The sequence below is a fragment of the Leucoraja erinacea genome, unplaced genomic scaffold, assembly GCF_028641065.1.
Source record: "Leucoraja erinacea ecotype New England unplaced genomic scaffold, Leri_hhj_1 Leri_54S, whole genome shotgun sequence".
Taxonomy (NCBI): Eukaryota; Metazoa; Chordata; class Chondrichthyes; order Rajiformes; family Rajidae; genus Leucoraja; species Leucoraja erinaceus.
This window is the reverse complement of record NW_026576454.1, coordinates 373,912-392,423: the sequence shown is the minus strand read 5'-3', so window position 1 is coordinate 392,423 and position 18,512 is coordinate 373,912. Positions and strand designations below refer to the sequence as shown.

The 18,512-nt window shown below is 46.9% G+C and overlaps 1 protein-coding gene across 2 annotated transcripts in view; it reads left to right on the top strand.

Moving 5' to 3' along the window:
- Positions 1-15,304, top strand: part of LOC129694121 (claudin-15-like) — a 39,133-nt gene extending 23,829 nt beyond the window's left edge. The window contains exons 2-4 of one of the 2 annotated variants that reach the window (XM_055630844.1): positions 1,887-1,968; positions 9,749-9,856; positions 14,890-15,301. In XM_055630844.1, coding sequence (XP_055486819.1) covers positions 1,887-1,968; positions 9,749-9,856; positions 14,890-15,001 — 302 coding nt within the window. In that variant the 3' untranslated portion in view covers positions 15,002-15,301. Of the gene's footprint in view, positions 1-1,886; positions 1,969-9,748; positions 9,857-14,889 lie in introns of both variants that reach the window. The other variant, XM_055630845.1, reaches the window with a different exon arrangement.
- The last annotated feature ends 3,208 nt before the right edge of the window (positions 15,305-18,512 follow it).

The following is an 18,512-nucleotide window of genomic DNA, read 5'->3' as shown; positions in this document are numbered from 1 at the left end:
CTGTGTGAAACATAGAATAGAACAGCACAGGAATAGGCCCTTCAGCCCACAATATCATAGAAACATAGAAAATAGGTGCAGGAGGAGGCCATTCGGCCCTTCGAGCCAGCACCGCAATTCATTGTGATCATGGCTGATCGTCCCCCATCAACAACCCGTGCCTGCCTTCTCCCCATATCCTTTGATTCCACTAGCCCCTAGAGCTTTATCTAACTCTCTCTTAAATCCATCCAGTGACTTGTCCTCCACTGCCCTCTGTGGCAGGGAATTCCATAAATTCACAACTCTCTGAGTGAAAAAGTTTTTTTCTCACCTAAGTCTTAAATGACCTCCCCTTTATTCTAAGACTGTGGTTGGTTCTGGACTCGCCCAACATTGGGAACATTTTTCCTGCATCTAGCTTGTCCAGTCCTTTTATAATGTTATATGTTTCTATAAGATCTACCCCTCGTCCTTGTAAACTCCAGTGAATACATGCCTATCCTTGCCAGAGGAAGCTATAGTTGTAGTTTAGTTTAGAGATATAGCGCGGGCACTGGCCCTTCGGCCCACAGAGTCTTCACCGACTAGCGATCACTACACTATCCTTCACACACTTATACCAAGCCAATTAACCTACATAGCTGTGCTCTTTGGAGTGTGGGAGGAAACCGAAGATCTTGGAGAAAACCCACGCAGGTTACGGGGAGAACGTCCAAACTCTGTACAGACAGCACCTGTGGTTAGCATCGAACCTGGGTCTCTGGCGCTGTAAGGCAGCAACTCTACCTCTGCGCCACTGTGCCGCCTACAATTGGACATTCTGCAGACATGTCAGCCATAGAAGTGGATGTAATTTTGTCCTTTAAAAGACATCTGGACCATTGTGGTTAGGAAGGGTTCCAAGGGTTCTGGGAGGTGTGGCATTGGGGTCGGCATGGATACTTTGGGCCAGAGGGCCTGTTTCTGTGCTACATGACTAAGACATTCTTGCCATAGAGGGAGTACAGAGAAGGTTCACCAGACTGATTCCTGGGATGGCAGGACTTTCATATGAAGAAAGACTGGATAGACTCGGCTTGTACTCGCTAGAATTTAGAAGTTTGAGGGGGGATCTTATAGAAACTTACAAAATTCTTAAGGGGTTGGACAGGCTAGATGCAGGAAGATTGTTCCTGATGTTGGGGAAGTCCAGAACAAGGGGTTACAGTTTAAGGATAAGGGGGAAGTCTTTTAGGACCGAGATGAGAAAATCATTTCTTACACAGAGGGTGGTGAATCTGTAAAATTCTCTGCCACAGAAGGTAATTGAGGCCAGTTCATTGGCTATATTTAAGAGGGAGTTAGATGTGGCCCTTGTGGCTAAAGGGATCAGGGGGTATGGAGAAAAGGCAGGTACAGGATACTGAGTTGGATGATCAGCCATGATCATATTGAATGGCTCGAAGGGCCGAATGGCCTACTCCTGCACCTATTTTCTATGTTTCTATATTTCTATGACTTCATACTGAACACAATAGAACTTAGAACATAGAACACCACATCATAGGATGAGGCCCTTCAGCCCACACTATCCATGCCGAACATGCTGCCTAGTTAATCTTGTCTGCTTTCAGCCCCAACTACCTCCTCTGGCAGATCATTCGATTTACCCACCACCTTCTGTGTGAATATTTGAACAGTACAGCATAGGAACAGGCCCTTCAACCCACAATGTCCATGCTATACTTGATAGAACATAAAAATGTACAGCACAGGAACAGGCCCTTTAGCCCACAAGTCCATGCCGAACATGCATGCACAAGGACTGGGCAGGTGTGAAGGGGTTGAGATTTCAACGTGTGGGTGGGTGGCAGTGAGCTCTGGGCTCAGACTGTTTCCTTACCCGTGTGCGTCCCTCTCCACAGCGCTGTCCGCGATGGTCCCGGTCTCCTGGTACGCCTTTAACATCACACAGCAGTTCTACGATCCACTCTACCCAGGAACAAGGTGAGTCCCACCTTCCGCAGGAGCTGATGATTGATCGATGGTGTGGGCTGCAAGAGGAATCTGTGAGCTCAGAGCTTAGTTTAGTGATACAGCACAGAAACAGGCCCTTCTGCCTCGTCGACCAGCTATCCCGGCACATTAGCATTACCTTACACACACTAGGGACAATTCACATTTACACCAAGCCAATTAACCTACAAACCTGTACGTCTTTGGAGTGTGGGAGGAAACCGATGATCTCGGTGAAAACCCATGTGGTCACGGGGAGAGCGTGCAAACTCTGTACAGACAGCACTCATAGTCGGGATCAAACCAGGGTCTCCAAGACTGCAAGCGCTGTAAGGCAGGAACTTTACCGCTGCGCCACCGTGCCACCATAGTGTATTGAACGAGCTGCCAGAGGAAGTTGTTTAGTTTAGTTTTAGTTGAATGAAGAGATACAGTGAGAGAACAGGCACATCTGCCCACCAAGTTCGTGCCGGCCAGCGATCCCTGCACATTAACACTATCCCACACACATTAGGGACATTTACAATTTTACCAAAGCCAATTCCAGCTAAAACAATCCAAACTCTCCTGATAACTAATACCTTTCAATTCAGGCCAGCAAACCTCTTCTGCACCCTCTCTGAAGCTTCCACATCTTTCCTGTATTGGTGCGACCAGAACTGCATACTATGCTCCAAATGTTCAGTCTGAAGAAGGGTCTTGAGCCGAAACGTCACCCATTCCTTCTCTCCGGAGATTCTGCCTGTCCCGCGGGTTACTCCAGCATTTTGTGTCTATCTTGGATTTAAACCAGCATCTGCAGTTCTTCCCTACACAGTTGGGTCCGAAGCACCTGTTTTCCGAGCAAGGTGTCTGTTTGGAGCTGATGAGCTGAAGAGAATCTGAGTTGCATTTGGTTGGAAGGATGGAAATACCCAGGCAGCTCTGGTATGTCAAGCCCACTTCATGAGCTGCAGGTGTCTGTGGATCCGTTGACAAAGGACTTTGTTAATACTATCCTTGGCCTTGTACTCTCCTTGTCCTCTGCTATCTTGGACTGCCTTGGGTGTCATGCCTTGGGACAGTTGTGGCTTAATCGCTGTGGTTTGTTCACCTTCTCTGATGGAAGGGCAGTGTCCAGTCCATATATAACACTGTCCAGTGCATCATTTGAATTTGTCAACTTTAAACCACACATTGAGCTAAGGAGGTAGAACACCAAACTGTACAATATAGAAACATAGAAACATAGAAAATAGGTGGAGGAGTAGGCGAGCCAGCACCGCCATTCAATATGATCATGGAAGATCAACCAAAATAAGTACCTCATTCATGCTTTCTTCCCATATCCTTTGATTAGCAATGTTACAAAATTTTGAGATTTTAAAAATCAAGTCTGCAATTTATCCCATCAGATAAAGCATAACAATAAGTTTAATTTGACACCAAATTCACTTTCATATCTCAAGTATTAAAAAAGTTATGGCCATTTTCATACTCGGAAATTAGCATCTTGTTCCCTATTGATTTTCAATGGACATTACAAAAAAGCTGTGATCTTGGATAATCAAAGGCCCATTTCTTAAGGAAAGATTAACATTTTTAAATAGCCTAAGTGTCCAAATAATATTCACAAATAATTCACAATATAACATGATTTTTATATCTAATTTACATTAATTTATAGGCCAAATGGAAGGAATTTAGTGTTCAATTGCTGTAAATAAATGCCCATTTAAATCGGCTTTCTAGTGGGTTCATGTGGAACGCGCTGGTTTAGAATGTTGACAGCGCGCTGGATTAGTGCCCTCAAATGCCGAGAAAAATACTGCGGGATATAAAAAGCCCAAAATGACCTACTCGCTATAGATAACTTGATATATAGGGTTATATATATGCCCCATTTAATGTAAAAATAAGGTACATACCTTTAATTGTTTGCTTTATAAAACCCTGGGGCTGCGAGATGTTGCGGAATGAGACAGTAATTTTAAACTATTAATAACTATATTATCGAGGCCTATAAAACTAATAATACCTTTTGCGACCGGGTCTTGCAGCGATTTTTCGTTAATGATTTACTAGGCTGAACATCTGCGATTAGTACAGCCTAGTAAAAATCGCGTTTTAAACCCGCCCCCTCCAAACAGCGCCAAAATCGCGGACCTGGCTGTGGGCAGATCCCCAATGGCGATTCAGGTACGTTTTGTAACATACCTACTTTGATTCCATTAGTTCTAAGAGCGATATCTAAAGAGCCTGTCCCACCAGCATGCGACTGCGTGCGGCAAGCGCGACCTAACGTGGTCGCTTGAGCCGTACGGCCTCGCGGGGCCGGTCCCACTTTGATCGCCGGAGCCGTATGGAGTTGTGCGGAGCTGGTCCCATCATCGCGCGGGGCTCCGAAAAACTGACTTTTGTGTTCAAAAATTCCACGCGGCAAGACGCGGCAGCCGCCTCGATGCCATAACGCACCGTCTCGACGGGCTTGCGCCGCGTCTCGACGCCAGACGCAGCGTCTTGACGCCGTATGTCACACGCGAACTTCCCACGGACTTCGCTCGAACTTCACGTCATTCACCCGACATCTGCGCGGCCCACGCTTCCGGTTTGGTCGTGCTTGCCGCATGCAGTCGCATGCTGGTGGGACAGGCCCTTAACTCTCTCTTGAATACATCCAGTGAATTGGCCTCCACTGCCTTCTGTGGCAGTGTATTCCATAAATTCACAACTCTCTGGCTGAAAACTTTTTTTCTCATCTCAGTCCGAAATTGCCTGCCCCTTATTCTTGAACTGTGACCCCTGGTTCTGGACTTCCCCAACATCGGGAACATTTTTCCTGCATCTAGCCTGCCCAATCCCATGAGAATTTTTTAATGTTTCTATAAGAACCCCTCTCATCCTTGTAAATGCCAGAGAATATAAGCCCAGTCGATCCATTCTTTCATCATATATCAGTCCTGCCATCCCGGGAATTAACCTGGTGAACTACGCTGCACTCCCTGAATAGCAAGAATGTCCTTCCACAAATTAGGAGACCAAAACAGCACACAATACTCCAGGTGTGGTCTCACCAGGGCCCTGTACAACTGCAGTAGGACCTCCTTGCTCCTATACTCAACTCCACTTGCTGTATATACACTTACCGAATGGTGAAAGGCCTGGACAAAGAGGAGGCGGAGAGGACATTTCCACTCGTGGGAGAGTTTGGGACCAGAGGCCAGAGCCTCAGAATAAAAGGACGTACCTTTAGAATGGAAATGAGGAGGAATGTCTTTTGTCAGAGGGTGGTGAATCTGTGGAATTTATTGCCACAGACGGCTGTGGTGGCCATCAATGGATATTTTAAAGGTGGATATTGACAAATGCTTTATTAGTAAGCGGGGAGAAGGCAGGAGAATGGTGTTGAAAGGGAAAGATAAATTCTGCTCTTATAACTTATGAACCTATGGGGTACAATGCCCACACTCCATCTTCTAGACTTTGGACATGGCCTAGTGTCTACACCTTCTAGACTTTGACAGGCATGATGCCACACTGTGTCTTCTAGACTGTGGATGGAACAAGATGCCTATTGTATCTTCTGGGCTTGTGATGGCGCATGATACCACATTACATCTTCTGGACTTTGAAAGGGACACGGTGCCTATCTCATCTTATGGGTTTTTGATGGGCCACGATGCCCACACTGCATTTCAGGATTTTGGATAGGGCATGGCTTCTACACCTTGTGGACTCTAGACAGGACAGCATGCCTCACCTCTAGACTGTGGATGGGGCATGGTGCCTACTGGATACTGACTTTGGATGGGGTGCATTGCCCACATGGTAAGGTCTGGACTTTGGATGGATCATTGTGTCTAGCTCATCTTCTGGACCATGGACGAGGCATAATGCCACACTATATCTTTGGATGGGGTACAGTGCCCACACCTCACCTTCAGGACTTCATAGAGGGCACAGTTGGATGGAGCATTGTGCCAACGCAATATCTTATGGTCTTTGGATGGGGCATAGTGGGACATTTCATCTTCTGGACTTTGAAAGGGGTGGCTGTTGCACCTTCTGAACATTGGTTGGGCATGGTGCCACACTGTACCTTCTACACTGTCAATGGGGCAAGGTGGCTGTTGCATCTTCTGGACTTTGGATCGGGCATGGTGTCTACCTCATCTTCTGGACCTTGGATGAGACACAATGCCACACAGTATCATCATTCAATGGCATTTAGTTCGAGAGGACTGGAATACAAAATCAGGGATATCATGCTGAGCCTGAAAAGGCATTGGTCAGACAGCATTTGGAGTATTGTGTGCAGTTTTGGGCCCCATTTCTCAGGAAGGATGTGCTGGCATTGCGGTTTACGAGAATGATCCCAGGAATGATTAGGTTAATGTATGATGAGCGTTTGACAGCAATGGACCAGTGCTCGCTGGAGTTTCAAACGATGAGGGGAGACCTCATTGAAACGTGCCGAATAGTGAAAGGCTTGGATAGAGTGGATGTGGAGAGGATGTTTCCACTAGTGGGAGAATCTAGGACCAGAGGTCATAGCCTCATAATAAAAGGCCGTAACTTTAGAAAGGAATTGAAGATAAATTTATTTAGTCAGTGATGAATTTGTGGAATTCATTGCCAAAGTAGGCTGAGGAGGCCAAGTCAATGGATATTTTTAAGATGGTTGAGGATTGATTAGTACTGGTGTCAGGGGTCTGGGAAGGAAGCAGGAGATGGGCTTGACAGGGTAAGATATATCAGCCATGATTGAATGGCAGAGTGGACTTGATGGGCCGAATGGCCTGATTCTGCTCTTATAACTTATGAACTAATGGGGCACAATGCCCACGCTGCATTTTCTAGACTTTGGACATGGCATAGTGTCGACATCTTCTGGACTTTGGATGAGGCACAATGCTACATTGTATCTCATTGTACCACACTGAGCTTCACAAGGTTAATCCCCGGGATGGCGGGACTGTCATATGAGGAAAGATTGGAAAGACTGGGCTTGTACTCACTGGAATTTAGAAGGATGAGGGGTAATCTTAAAGGAACATATAAAATTATAAAAGGATTGGACAAGCTAAATGCAGGAAAATTGTTCCCAATGTTGTGGGAGTTCAGAACCGGGGGCCACAGTCTTAGACTAAAGGGGAGACCATTTAAAACTAAGATGAGAAAAAACCTTTTCACCCATACAGTTGCGAATTTGTTGAATTCTCTGCCACGGAAAGCAGTGGAGGTAAATTCACTGGATGGATTTAAAAGTGAGTCAGACAGAGTTCTAGGGGCTAACAGAATCAAGGGATATGGGGAGAAGACAGGCACAGGTTACTGATTGTGGATAATCAGCCATGATCACAATGAATGGTGGTGCAGGGTCAAAGGGCCAAATGGCCTCCTCCTTCACCTATTTTCGATATTTCTCTATATCTTTGGATGGGGTACAGCATCTACACTGCATCTTTTAGATTTTGGACGGGGTACCGATGGATGGGGAACTGTATCCACACTACATCTTCTGGACTTTGAACAGGCATGATGCCACACTATATCTTCTAGACTGTGGATGGGGCAAGGTGCCTATGGACTTTGGATGGGGTATAATGTCTACCACATCTCTGGACTTTGAATGGGGCACAATGTCCACGCTGTATTTCAGGGTTTTGGACAGGCCATGGCTTCAAAACTGGACCGGACAGGGCAGGATGCCTCTCTGCCCCCTCTGGTCTTTGGATAATGCAATGTGCCAACTACTCACAATTATGAGAGGCAGAGAGAGAAGACTGCCAACCATTTTCCCCAGGGTGTAAATATCAAATACTTGAGCGCATAGTTTTAAGGTGAAAGAGACAATGTTTAAAGGAGTTCAATGTTTAAGGGGCAATTATTTTTACACAGAAGGTGTGGAGGCCTGGAATGATCTTCCAGGGGTGGTGGTGGAGGCAGATATGACAGCAGCGTTTTGGAGACCTTTGGATATGCATACGGATATGTAGGGAATGGAGAGAACAAGAAAACTCCGTGTGGGAAGGGGGAAACACACAGAAACATAGAAATTGGGTGCAGGAGTAGGCCATTCGACCCTTCGAGCCTGCACCGCCATTCAATATGATCATGGCTGATCATCCAACTCAGTATCCCGTACCTGCCTTCTCTCCATACCCCCTGATCCCTTTAGCCACAAGGGCCACATCTAACTCCCTCTTAAATATAGCCAATGAACTGTGGCCTCAACTACCTTCTGTGGCAGAGAATTCCACAGATTCACCACTCTCTGTGTGAAAAATGTTTTTCTCATCTCGGTCCTAAAAGATTTCCCCTTTATCCTTAAACTGAGACCCCTTGTTCTGGGCTTCCCCAACATCGGGAACAATCTTCCTGCATCTAGCCTGACCAAACCCTTAAGAATTTTATAAGTTTCTATAAGATCCCCCCTCAATCTTCTAAATACTAGCGAGTACAAGCTGAGTCTATCCAGTCTTTCTTGAAATGAAAGTACTGCCATCCCAGGAATCAGTCTGGTGTCTTTACTTATGTTTTACATTAGGGTTACAGCATGGAAACAGGCCCTTCAGCCCACTGATTCCACGAGGACCAGCAATCACCCCGTACAATAACACTATCCTACACACTTGGGACAAATTACAATTTACAGAAGCAAATTAACGTACAAACCGGTACGTCTTTGGTGTGAGCACCCGGAGACAACTCATGCGGTCCCAGGGAGAACGTACAAACTCCGTACAGACAGCGCCCGTAGTTAGGATCGAACCTGGGTCTCTTGTGCTGTGAGGCAGTAGCTCTACCCTCTGCGCCACTGTGCCACAAATCGCCGGCTGGGCATTGCAGTGATTGAGGACAACGTTTTAACTTATGTTTTATTCTTGTTTGGTGCTTTGAAAGATTTAAAAAAAAATTAAAAACATAGTGGTAGCAGCAGAATTAGGCTGTTCAAGTCTACTCTGACATTCAATAGTAGCTGGTCTATCCCTCCTGCCTTCTCCCTATAACCCCTGACACCCGTACTAATTAATAATCTATTCATCTCTGCTTTAAAAATGCCCTTTGACGGCCTCCACAGCCCTCTGTGGCAATGTTTCGAAGATTCACCACCTTCAAAAAATACATTTCTCCTCATTCCTTCCTAAAAGTCCTTTATATCTGAGGCATGTCCGTCTGCACAGTACATCAAATAATGCATTTGGGTAAACCATGGGTTAATTAAGAGGGCTTCGCCTGGGTTGGGACCCAGCCACTCTTGCTGCGCAACAGAGATAGTGTGGGCTGTGAGACAGAGATAGGGTGGGACACAGAGTCGAAGCCTTCAAACATTGTCTCACTTGGTCAGCATGTCCGTCCTCGCATTTACTTTAATTAAGAGATACAGCGCGGAAATGGACCCTTCGGCACAACAAGTCCGCGCTGACCAGCGATCCCCGCACACTAACGCTAGGGACAATTTACAATTTTACCAAGCCAAATATCCCAGAAATCTGTACACAGTAGGAGTGTGGGGTAAAACGCTACCTTACACACACTAGGGACAATTTACATTTACACCGAGTCAATTAACTTACAAACCTGTACGTCTTTGGAGTGTGGGAGGAAACCGAAGATCTCGGAGAAATCCCATGCGGTCACAAACTCCGTACAGACAGCACCCGTAGTCAGGATCGAACCTGTGTCTCTGGTGCTGGGAGGCAGCAACTCTACGTCCTGTGAGTGTGAAGGAGCGAGAGATGCTGAGGTTGTTGCCACTGACCATACTTACTCTTCCTCTCTGATGAAGGTTTGAACTGGGACCAGCACTCTACATTGGCTGGGCGGGTGGAACACTGCAGCTGATCGGAGGGATCTGTCTCTGTCTTGCTTGTAAAAGAGCCACGGGTGCAACTGCGTAAGTGTCTAAAGAGGAACCCCCAGCCCCAGGTGTCAATACAACCACCCCGCCCTTCGATCTGGACCCCATTCACACACTTCCCAAAACTGGAGTTCCCCTTCCGTCACTAATTGCTTGACTAATATTGGCCCAACAACATTGATATTATTGACACAAAATGTTGGAGCACTCAGCAGGACAGGCAGCATCTCTGGAGAGCAGGAATCGGTGATGTTTTGGGTCAAGACCCTTCTTCAGAAGACTCCCTCTTCTCCCTCTTCATTCCTGCTCCCCAGAGACGTTGCCAGTCCCACTGAGTTACTCCAGCATTTGGTGTCTATCTTCAGTTTAAACCAGCATCTGCAGTTCCTTCTTGCCCAAGGACCTACGGATGTATTTGGTGTCTATCTTCGGTTTAAACCAGCACCTGCAATTCCTTCCAACATTGATATTATGATACCATAAGACGTCAGAGCAGAATTGGGCCATTCGGCCCATCAAGTCAGGTCAAGTCAAGTCAAGTTTATTCGTCACATACACGTACGAGATGTGCAGTGAAATGAAAAGTGGCAATGCTCGCGAATTGTGCAAAAAAACAAACAAAGTACAAACAGAATGGAACAGAATGACATATTCACATATTACATATTTGTGGGAGGGAAGAAAAAGGAAAAAAAAACAGCAATTTAAAAAAGACACCACACAACAGTAGAGTGGTTCAGTAGGTTAGTACCTGGAGAGATAGGAGTTTACAGTCCTAATGACCTCTGGGAAGAAACTCCTTCTCAACCTCTCCGTTCTCACAGCATGGCAACGGAGGCGTTTGCCTGAACATAGCAGCTGGAACAGTCCTTTGCAGGGGTGGAAGGGGTCTCCCATGATCTTGTTGGCTCTGGAGTTGCACCTTCTGATGTATAGTTCCTGCAGGGGGGCGAGTGTAGTTCCCATAGTGCATTTGGCCGAACGCACTACTCTCTGCAGACCCTTCTTGTCCTGGGCAGAGCAGTTCCCAAACCAAATTTGTGATATTTCCGGACAAGATGCTTTCCACAGCCGCTGAATAGAAACACTGGAGGATCCTCAGAGACACTCTGAATTTCCTCAATTGCCTATGGTAGTAAAGGCGCTGCCTTGCCTTACTGACGAGTGCTGTGGCATGTGATGTCCATGCCATATCCTCAGAGATGTGGACTCCCAGGTATTTAAAACAGTTCACCCTATCCACAGGATCCCCATTTATCTTCAATGGAGTGTACATCCTCGGATGATGTGCCCTCCTAAAGTCCACGATCAGCTCCTTAGTTTTTTTGATGTTCAAGATTGTCCTGACACCAGAGTTCTAGATCAACCACCTCCTCCCGGAAGGCCTTCTCATCGTTGTCTGAGATCAGGCCCACCACCACAGTGTCATCAGCAAACTTGATTATTGAGTTGGAGCTGGCCGCACTACCATTTGATCATGGATAATCTACTTTTCCTTCTCGACCCCATTCTTCTGACTTCTCCCTGTAACCTTTGACTCCCTTACTAATCAATATACGTCTACATTGCAACTTATTCCCACTCGTCTCTCAGTTCAAACACTCTTGAATGTGATCCGACATTACCCCAAATTGGCAATCCCCTTCTGATACTGGTTGCTTGATTTATTCTGGTACCAATGTGTAGGAAGGAACTGATGGGCCGAATGGCATAATTCCACTGCTTGTACTTATGAACTTATGAAGAAATCAAAGTCTACTCACATCGCCATCATTCCCCCTTCCCCTCTCTCCCATCAGGCAGAAGGTACAAAAACTTGAAAGCACGTACCACTAACCCTACATGAGGCAACTGAATAGACCTCCCATAAGCTTGGCTGTAGTCATAGTCCCATGGCATTGAAACAGGCTATTTGGCTCAACTTCCAGAACTTCTGCTTCTGCGTTTTAGAAAGCATTTCATCGGGATGCATCACAGCTTTGTTTGGGAACAGCTCCATCCACGACGGCAAGATATTGGAGCGAATTGTGGGACCATCACACAAACCAATCTCCCTTCCATTTGACATCATTTATACCTCGGCAAGGTCAGCAGCATGATCAAGGACAAGTCACACCCTCTTCTGTCTCTTATCGGGCAAAAGGTATAGAAGTGTGAAAACACACACCTTCAGATTGAGAGACTGTTTCTTGCCAGCTGTTATCAGGCAACTGAACCATCCTACCACAGTGGTGTGAACTACAATCTACCTCGGACGATCTTTGATCGGACATTACTGGCTGTCTTTCCGCTGACTGGATAGCACGCAACAAATGCTTTTCACTGTTCCTCAGTACAGGTGACGAAAAACTAAATGATCTGAACTCTACTCTCAATTCCTGGACTGGTGAAGGCCAGCAGGAGTTGAGTCTAGGAGCAAAGAGGTCCTTCTACAGTTGTACAGAGCCATGGTGAGAACACACCTGGAGTATTGTAGAAACATAGAAACATAGAAATTAGGTGCAGGAATAGGCCACTCGGCCCTTCGAGCCTGCACCGCCATTCAATATGATCATGGCTGATCATCCAACTCAGTATCCCGTACCTACCTTCTCTCCATACCCTCCGATCCCCTTAGCCACAAGGGCCACATCTAACTCCCTCTTAAATATAGCCAATGAACTGGCCTCAACTACCCTCTGTGGCAGAGAGTTCCAGAGATTCACCACTCTCTGTGTGAAAAAAAGTTCTTCTCATCTTGGTTTTAAAGGATTTCCCCTTTATCCTTAAGCTGTGACCCCTTGTCCTAGACTTCCCCAACATCGGGAACAATCTTCCTGCATCTAGCCTGTCCAACCCCTTAAGAATTTTGTAAGGTTCTATAAGATCCCCTCTCAATCTCCTAAATTCTAGAGAGTATAAACCAAGTCTATCCAGTCTTTCTTCATAAGACAGTCCTGACATCCCAGGAATCAGTCTGGTGAACCTTCTCTGCATTCCCTCTATGGCAATTGTGTGCAGTTTTGGTCTCCAAATTTGAGAAAGGACATTCTTGCCATTGAGGGAGTGCAGCGTAGATTCACAAGGTTAATTCCCGGGATGGCGGGACTGTCATATGCTGAGAGAATGGGGCGGCTGGGCTTGTACACTCTGGAATTTAAAAGGATGAGAGGTGATCTTATTGAAACATAAGATTATTAAGGGTTTGGACATGCTAGAGGCAGGCAACATGTTCCCGATGTTGGGGGAGTCCAGAACCAGGAGCCACAGTTTAAGAATAAGGGGTAAGCTATATAGAACGGAGATGAGAAAACACTTTTTCACACAGAGAGTTATTAGTCTGTGGAATTTGCTGCCTCAGATGGCGGTGGAGGCCGGTTCTCTGGATACTTTCAAGAGAGAGCTAGATAGGGGTCTTAAAGAAGGCAGAGTCAGGGGATATGGGGAGAAGGCAGGAACGGGGTACTGATTGTGGATGATCAGCCATGATCACATTGAATGGCGGTGCTGGCTCGAAGGGCCGTATGGCCTACTCCTGTACCTATTGTCTGAACTTTTTTTACTGCCCTATCTATCTGTGGCACCAATTTCAGTAAACTATGTAGATCATAAGTGATAGTGGAATTAGGCCATTGGGCCCATCAAGTCGACTCCGTCATTCACTCATTACTGATCTATTTCTCCCTCCTAATCCCATTCTCCTGCCTTCACCCCAAAACCCGTGACACCCGTACGTGAACTCCCTGTTCTATAACACTCCTCAGGTTCCTACTGTTCGCTGTGAAAATCGCAATCATTTGACTTCACAAGATGCAACACCTCATACTTATCATTCCGCAACACACTTGCCCAGCAGAACATAGAAACATAGAAACATAGAAAATTGAGGCAGGAGGAGGCCATTTGGCCCTTCCAGCCAGCACCGCCATTCATTGTGATCATGGCTGATCATTCCCTATCAATAACCCATGCCTGCCTTCTCCCCATATCCCTTGACTCCACTAGCCCCTAGAGCTCTATCTAACTCTCTCTTAAATCCATCCCATCCTGTGATTTGGTCTCCACTGCCCTCTGTGGCAGGGAATTCCATAAATTCACAACTCTCTGGGTGAAATTTTTTTTTCTCACCTCAGTCTTAAATGACCTCCCCTTTATTCTAAGACTGTGGCCCCTGGTTCTGGACTCACCCAACATTTGGACCATTTTTCCTGCATCTGGCTTGTCCAGTCCTTTTATAATTTTATATGTTTCTATAAGATCCCCCCTCATTCTTCTAAACTCCAGTGAATACAACCCTAGTCTTTTCAATCTTTCCTCATATGACAGTCCCGCCATCCCAGGGATCAATCTCGTGAACCTACGCTGCACAGCCTCAAGAACGAGATCTTGATAACTATCTTCACTATCTTGTATCATCTGTGAACTTACTAATCAAGCCTGTTACATTCTCATCCAAATTATTGATGGAGATGACAAACAGCAATGGACCCAGGATCAATCCATGAGGCACACCACTAGTTACAGGCCTCCAGTCTGAAAATCAACCTTCCACACCACCTTCTGCTGCCTTTGATGCAGCCAGTTCTCTATTCATAAGGAACCTTATCAAAGGCTTTGCTAAAATCCATAGAGACAACTGCTATGGCCTTGCCCTTGTCAACCTTCTTGGCTACTTCTCCAAATAACCACAATCAAATCCACGACACAAGGTCACCCACATACAACACCATGCTGAATATTCCTAAGCAATCCTTGCCTTTCCCAATACATGTATATCTTAGGTAGACATAAAATGCTGGAGTAACTCAGATTCACCAGGGTCAGGCATCTTTATTGTAGAAAGGGGATAGGTGACGCTTCGGTTTGAGACCCTTCTTCAGACCTTCAGACTTCCTGGTCTGAAGAAGGTTCTCAACCCGAAACTTCACCAATTCCCTTTCTTCAGAGAGGTTGCCTGACCTGCTGAATTACTCCAGCATTTTGTGCCCATGGTTGCTGCCCCTCTATAGGCACTGATCCTCCATGCACACCATTCCCCGCTAGGGGCATTACCTCCTCCGCATTGCATTCATTGTCTGTGTCTGTTTCAGGGAGTACGCATACAAGTACCGAGCCCCCAGGTCTTCCCTGCGACCAGTGTCTCGGAACTACCCCTCCGAGGTGGACAACTCCAGTAACTACGGGAAGAATGCGTACGTCTGAGGGGTGGCGATGCCCCTGGATCCTTGGTGCCTGGTCTTTGGACTGACTGTCGTGGGGGGAGGTCGGGGAATTCCTCCCCCCGGGCTCACTGTTCACCGTCTCACCTTGGGGAAAGCCCGTCCACCACACTCCATGGCGCAGCCTGTTGCACTGCCCCTCGATGAACGTGACTGAGATCGATTTCGTGGAGAGGCCGGCGATACCCCCCCTCCACTCAGTGGATGGGGCGGGAGGGTGGGAAGGTTGGCAGTGATCGAAGGAATAAAGAAAACTCCAATTCCCAAAGAAAAGTCTTATTGTTCCTAATGTTCAAATCCAGACGGACTTGGGAGTGAAGGGTACAGTGTGTTCTGGACGGGGTCAATGTAGACCAGGAGAAATATTATGGCCATTGTGTGTTGGAACTAACTCTTCCACTGGTCACCTAAACCCTGTCATCACCTTACCACCCCAAACCCAGACCATCACCCTAGGCCAATGTCTAGCCCCATGTCAACCCCCAAGACCATTTCACACCCCAACCCCAAACCATCTCACCACCACGATGCCCAGTAGCATCTCACCACCCCGACCTCCAGCACCACATCATTCCAGAGCACAGGCCATCTCACCACCTCAATCCTTAGCACCATCTCACCAGCCCAATCTCCAGGTCATTTCCCCACCTCAACCCCAACAACATCTCACCATCCCAGAATACAGGGGGATCTTATAGAAACTGGGGGGATCTTATAGAAACTTACAAAATTCTTAAGGGGTTGGACAGGCTAGATGCAGGAAGATTGTTCCCGATGTTGGGGAAATCCAGAATAAGGGGTCACAGTTTAATGATAAGGGGGAAGTCTTTTAGGACCGAGATGAGAAAAAACATTTTTCACACAGAGAGTGGTGAATCTGTGGAATTCTTTGCCACAGAAGGTAGTTGAGGCCACAGTTCATTGGCTATATTTAAGAGGGTTAGATGTGGCCCTTGTGGCTAAAGGGATCAGGGGGTATGGAGAGAAGGCAGGTACAGGATACTGAGTTGGATGATCAGCCATGATCATATTGAATGGCGGTGCAGGCTCGAAGGACCGAATGGCCTACTCCTTCACCTATGTTCTATGTGTCTATGTTTCTATCTCCACCCCTATACTCTGCACCATTTCTCTGGCCGAACTCTGGAACAAACTCATCACCCAAGACCTAAGCATGGTCATCCCAGACCATCGAACTGTACCAGACCACCGACCATCTCAACCACCCCATATCCCATTAACTACACTATCTTTAAGTCCTCTATCTAACTCTCGCTTGATAGTATCCAGCGAACCGGCCTCCACCGCCTTCTGAGGCAGAGAATTCCACAGATGATTACCACCCCAAGCCCCACAACAACCTCATCATCCCAGACCATCTAACGATCCCAGACCACAGACCAACTCCAAGCACATCTCACCATCTCAACCCCAGCACCATCTCACCATTCCAATTCCCTCGCCCTATCTCATTATCCTAACCCCCAGCATCACACCATCCCAACCTTAGACCATCTCACCACCCGAACCCCACATAATTTCACCACCCCAACCCCCGCACCTTAATGCCACCCCAACCCCAGCACCATCTCCCCACCCTGCAGCATATCTCCCCATGCTTACCCCCCCAGCAATATCTCCACACTAACCCCCAGCGTAATATTTCCATGTTAACCCTACCACCCTTTCACTATCCCAATCCCCAGCATCATCTGACCATTCCAATACATAGCACCATCTCATCATCTTGACCCACACCAACATCTCACCACCCCAGACCCTCATCACCCCAACCCCCCCAAAAACCTCAACATCCCAATCTCATGTACATCTCTTGAGCCTTGCCCCCACCAGGACCATCTCACAATTTCAACCCCGAGCACCTTCATCGTCCAAAACAAATCTCACCATCCCAGCACCATCTCACCATGCCACCATCTCACAATCTGTCTCCTAGCGCTATCCTAGTGCTATCTCATTATCCTAACCTCCAACAACTTCTCACCACCCCACACCAAAGACCATCTCGACACCCCCACGCCCAGACCACCTCACCATCCTCATCCCAAACTCATCTCTCCAGCCCAACCCCCCAGAGCACCATCCCACCATCTCAGACCACAACACCCCATCCCAATGCCCAGGAGCATCTCTTCACCCCAGACCTCCATCACCATCTCAGCACACCAGACTTTCATCACCGTCTCATCACCACATTCACCAGAACCATCTCTCCTCCACATTCACCAGACCCATGTCATAAGGTCATAAGGATCATAAGGAATAGGAGCAGAATGAGGCCATTCGGCCCATCAAATCTACTCTGCCATTCTAACCACATTCTCCTGCCTCCTGAGTTGGATGATCAGCCATGATCATATTAAATGGCGGTGCAGGCTCGAAGGGCCGAATGGCCTACTCCTGCACCTAATTTCTATGTTTCTATGTTTCTCCCCATAACCTCTGAAACGTGTGCTAGTCAGGAACCTATCTATCTCTGCCTTAAGAATATCCACTGACTTGGCCCCCACTGCCTTCTATGTCAAGGAATTCCACAGATTCACCACCCTCTGACGAAAGACATTTCTCCTCATCTCCTCCATCTCACCACCCCAGAGCTTGGTTCTTGGTTTCTTGATTTCTTGGTCCTCCAAAATATTCCAAAATGGAATTTAAACTGTGGAGGTGGTGAAGGGAGGGCTTAAGCCAGAAAGGGTTATTGGGAAGAAAGAGCTACTTTAAATTTAGTTGCATCTGGTTGGGTAACTATAGTTGGGTGGAGATTATCCCATGCTTTAATTGTGCGGGGGAAGAACGAATTGCTGTACACATCTGTCTTTGTAGCTGGGATCACAAATTGGATCGAATGCCTTCGTCTGCTCCTAATTGGTTTGGGTTTGGTGTAGGTCTTGTAGTCTATGTCGAGCTGACCATTTAACATTTTGTAAAAACAGGTCAAACGGTGAGCTTCACGTCTGTCTTGGAGAGGGTTCCACCCCGACCAGAGAATTCAGAAGTTTGGTGACACTCGCTTCTCTCTCATAGGTGTTAGTAACAAATCGAGCTGCCTGTCTTTGGACACGTTCGATGGATGAAATGTTTTTATTTGTGTATGGGTCCCATGCTGCAACTGCGTAGTCCAAATGAGGTCTAATGAGGGTGAAGTATAGCTTCTCCTTGACAGAAGTTGAACAATGATGAAAGTTGCGCCTCAGAAAGTTTAGGACACCTGTTGCTTTCACCGTTGCACGATGAGTCTGACCATTCCAACGCAGATCATTCTGCAATTTGATGCCAAGATACTTGGTTTGTTTGGATTCTTCAAGGATGGCACCAAGTATATTGTAAGATGTTTCGCCTGGATTCCTCTTTCTGGTGACACGCATGGTTTCACATTTGGAAGGGTCCAGCACCAGCACTATCTCACCATCCCAACCCGAGCACCGTGCCACCACTGCAACCCACTGCACCATCTCATTACCCCACCAATTCAC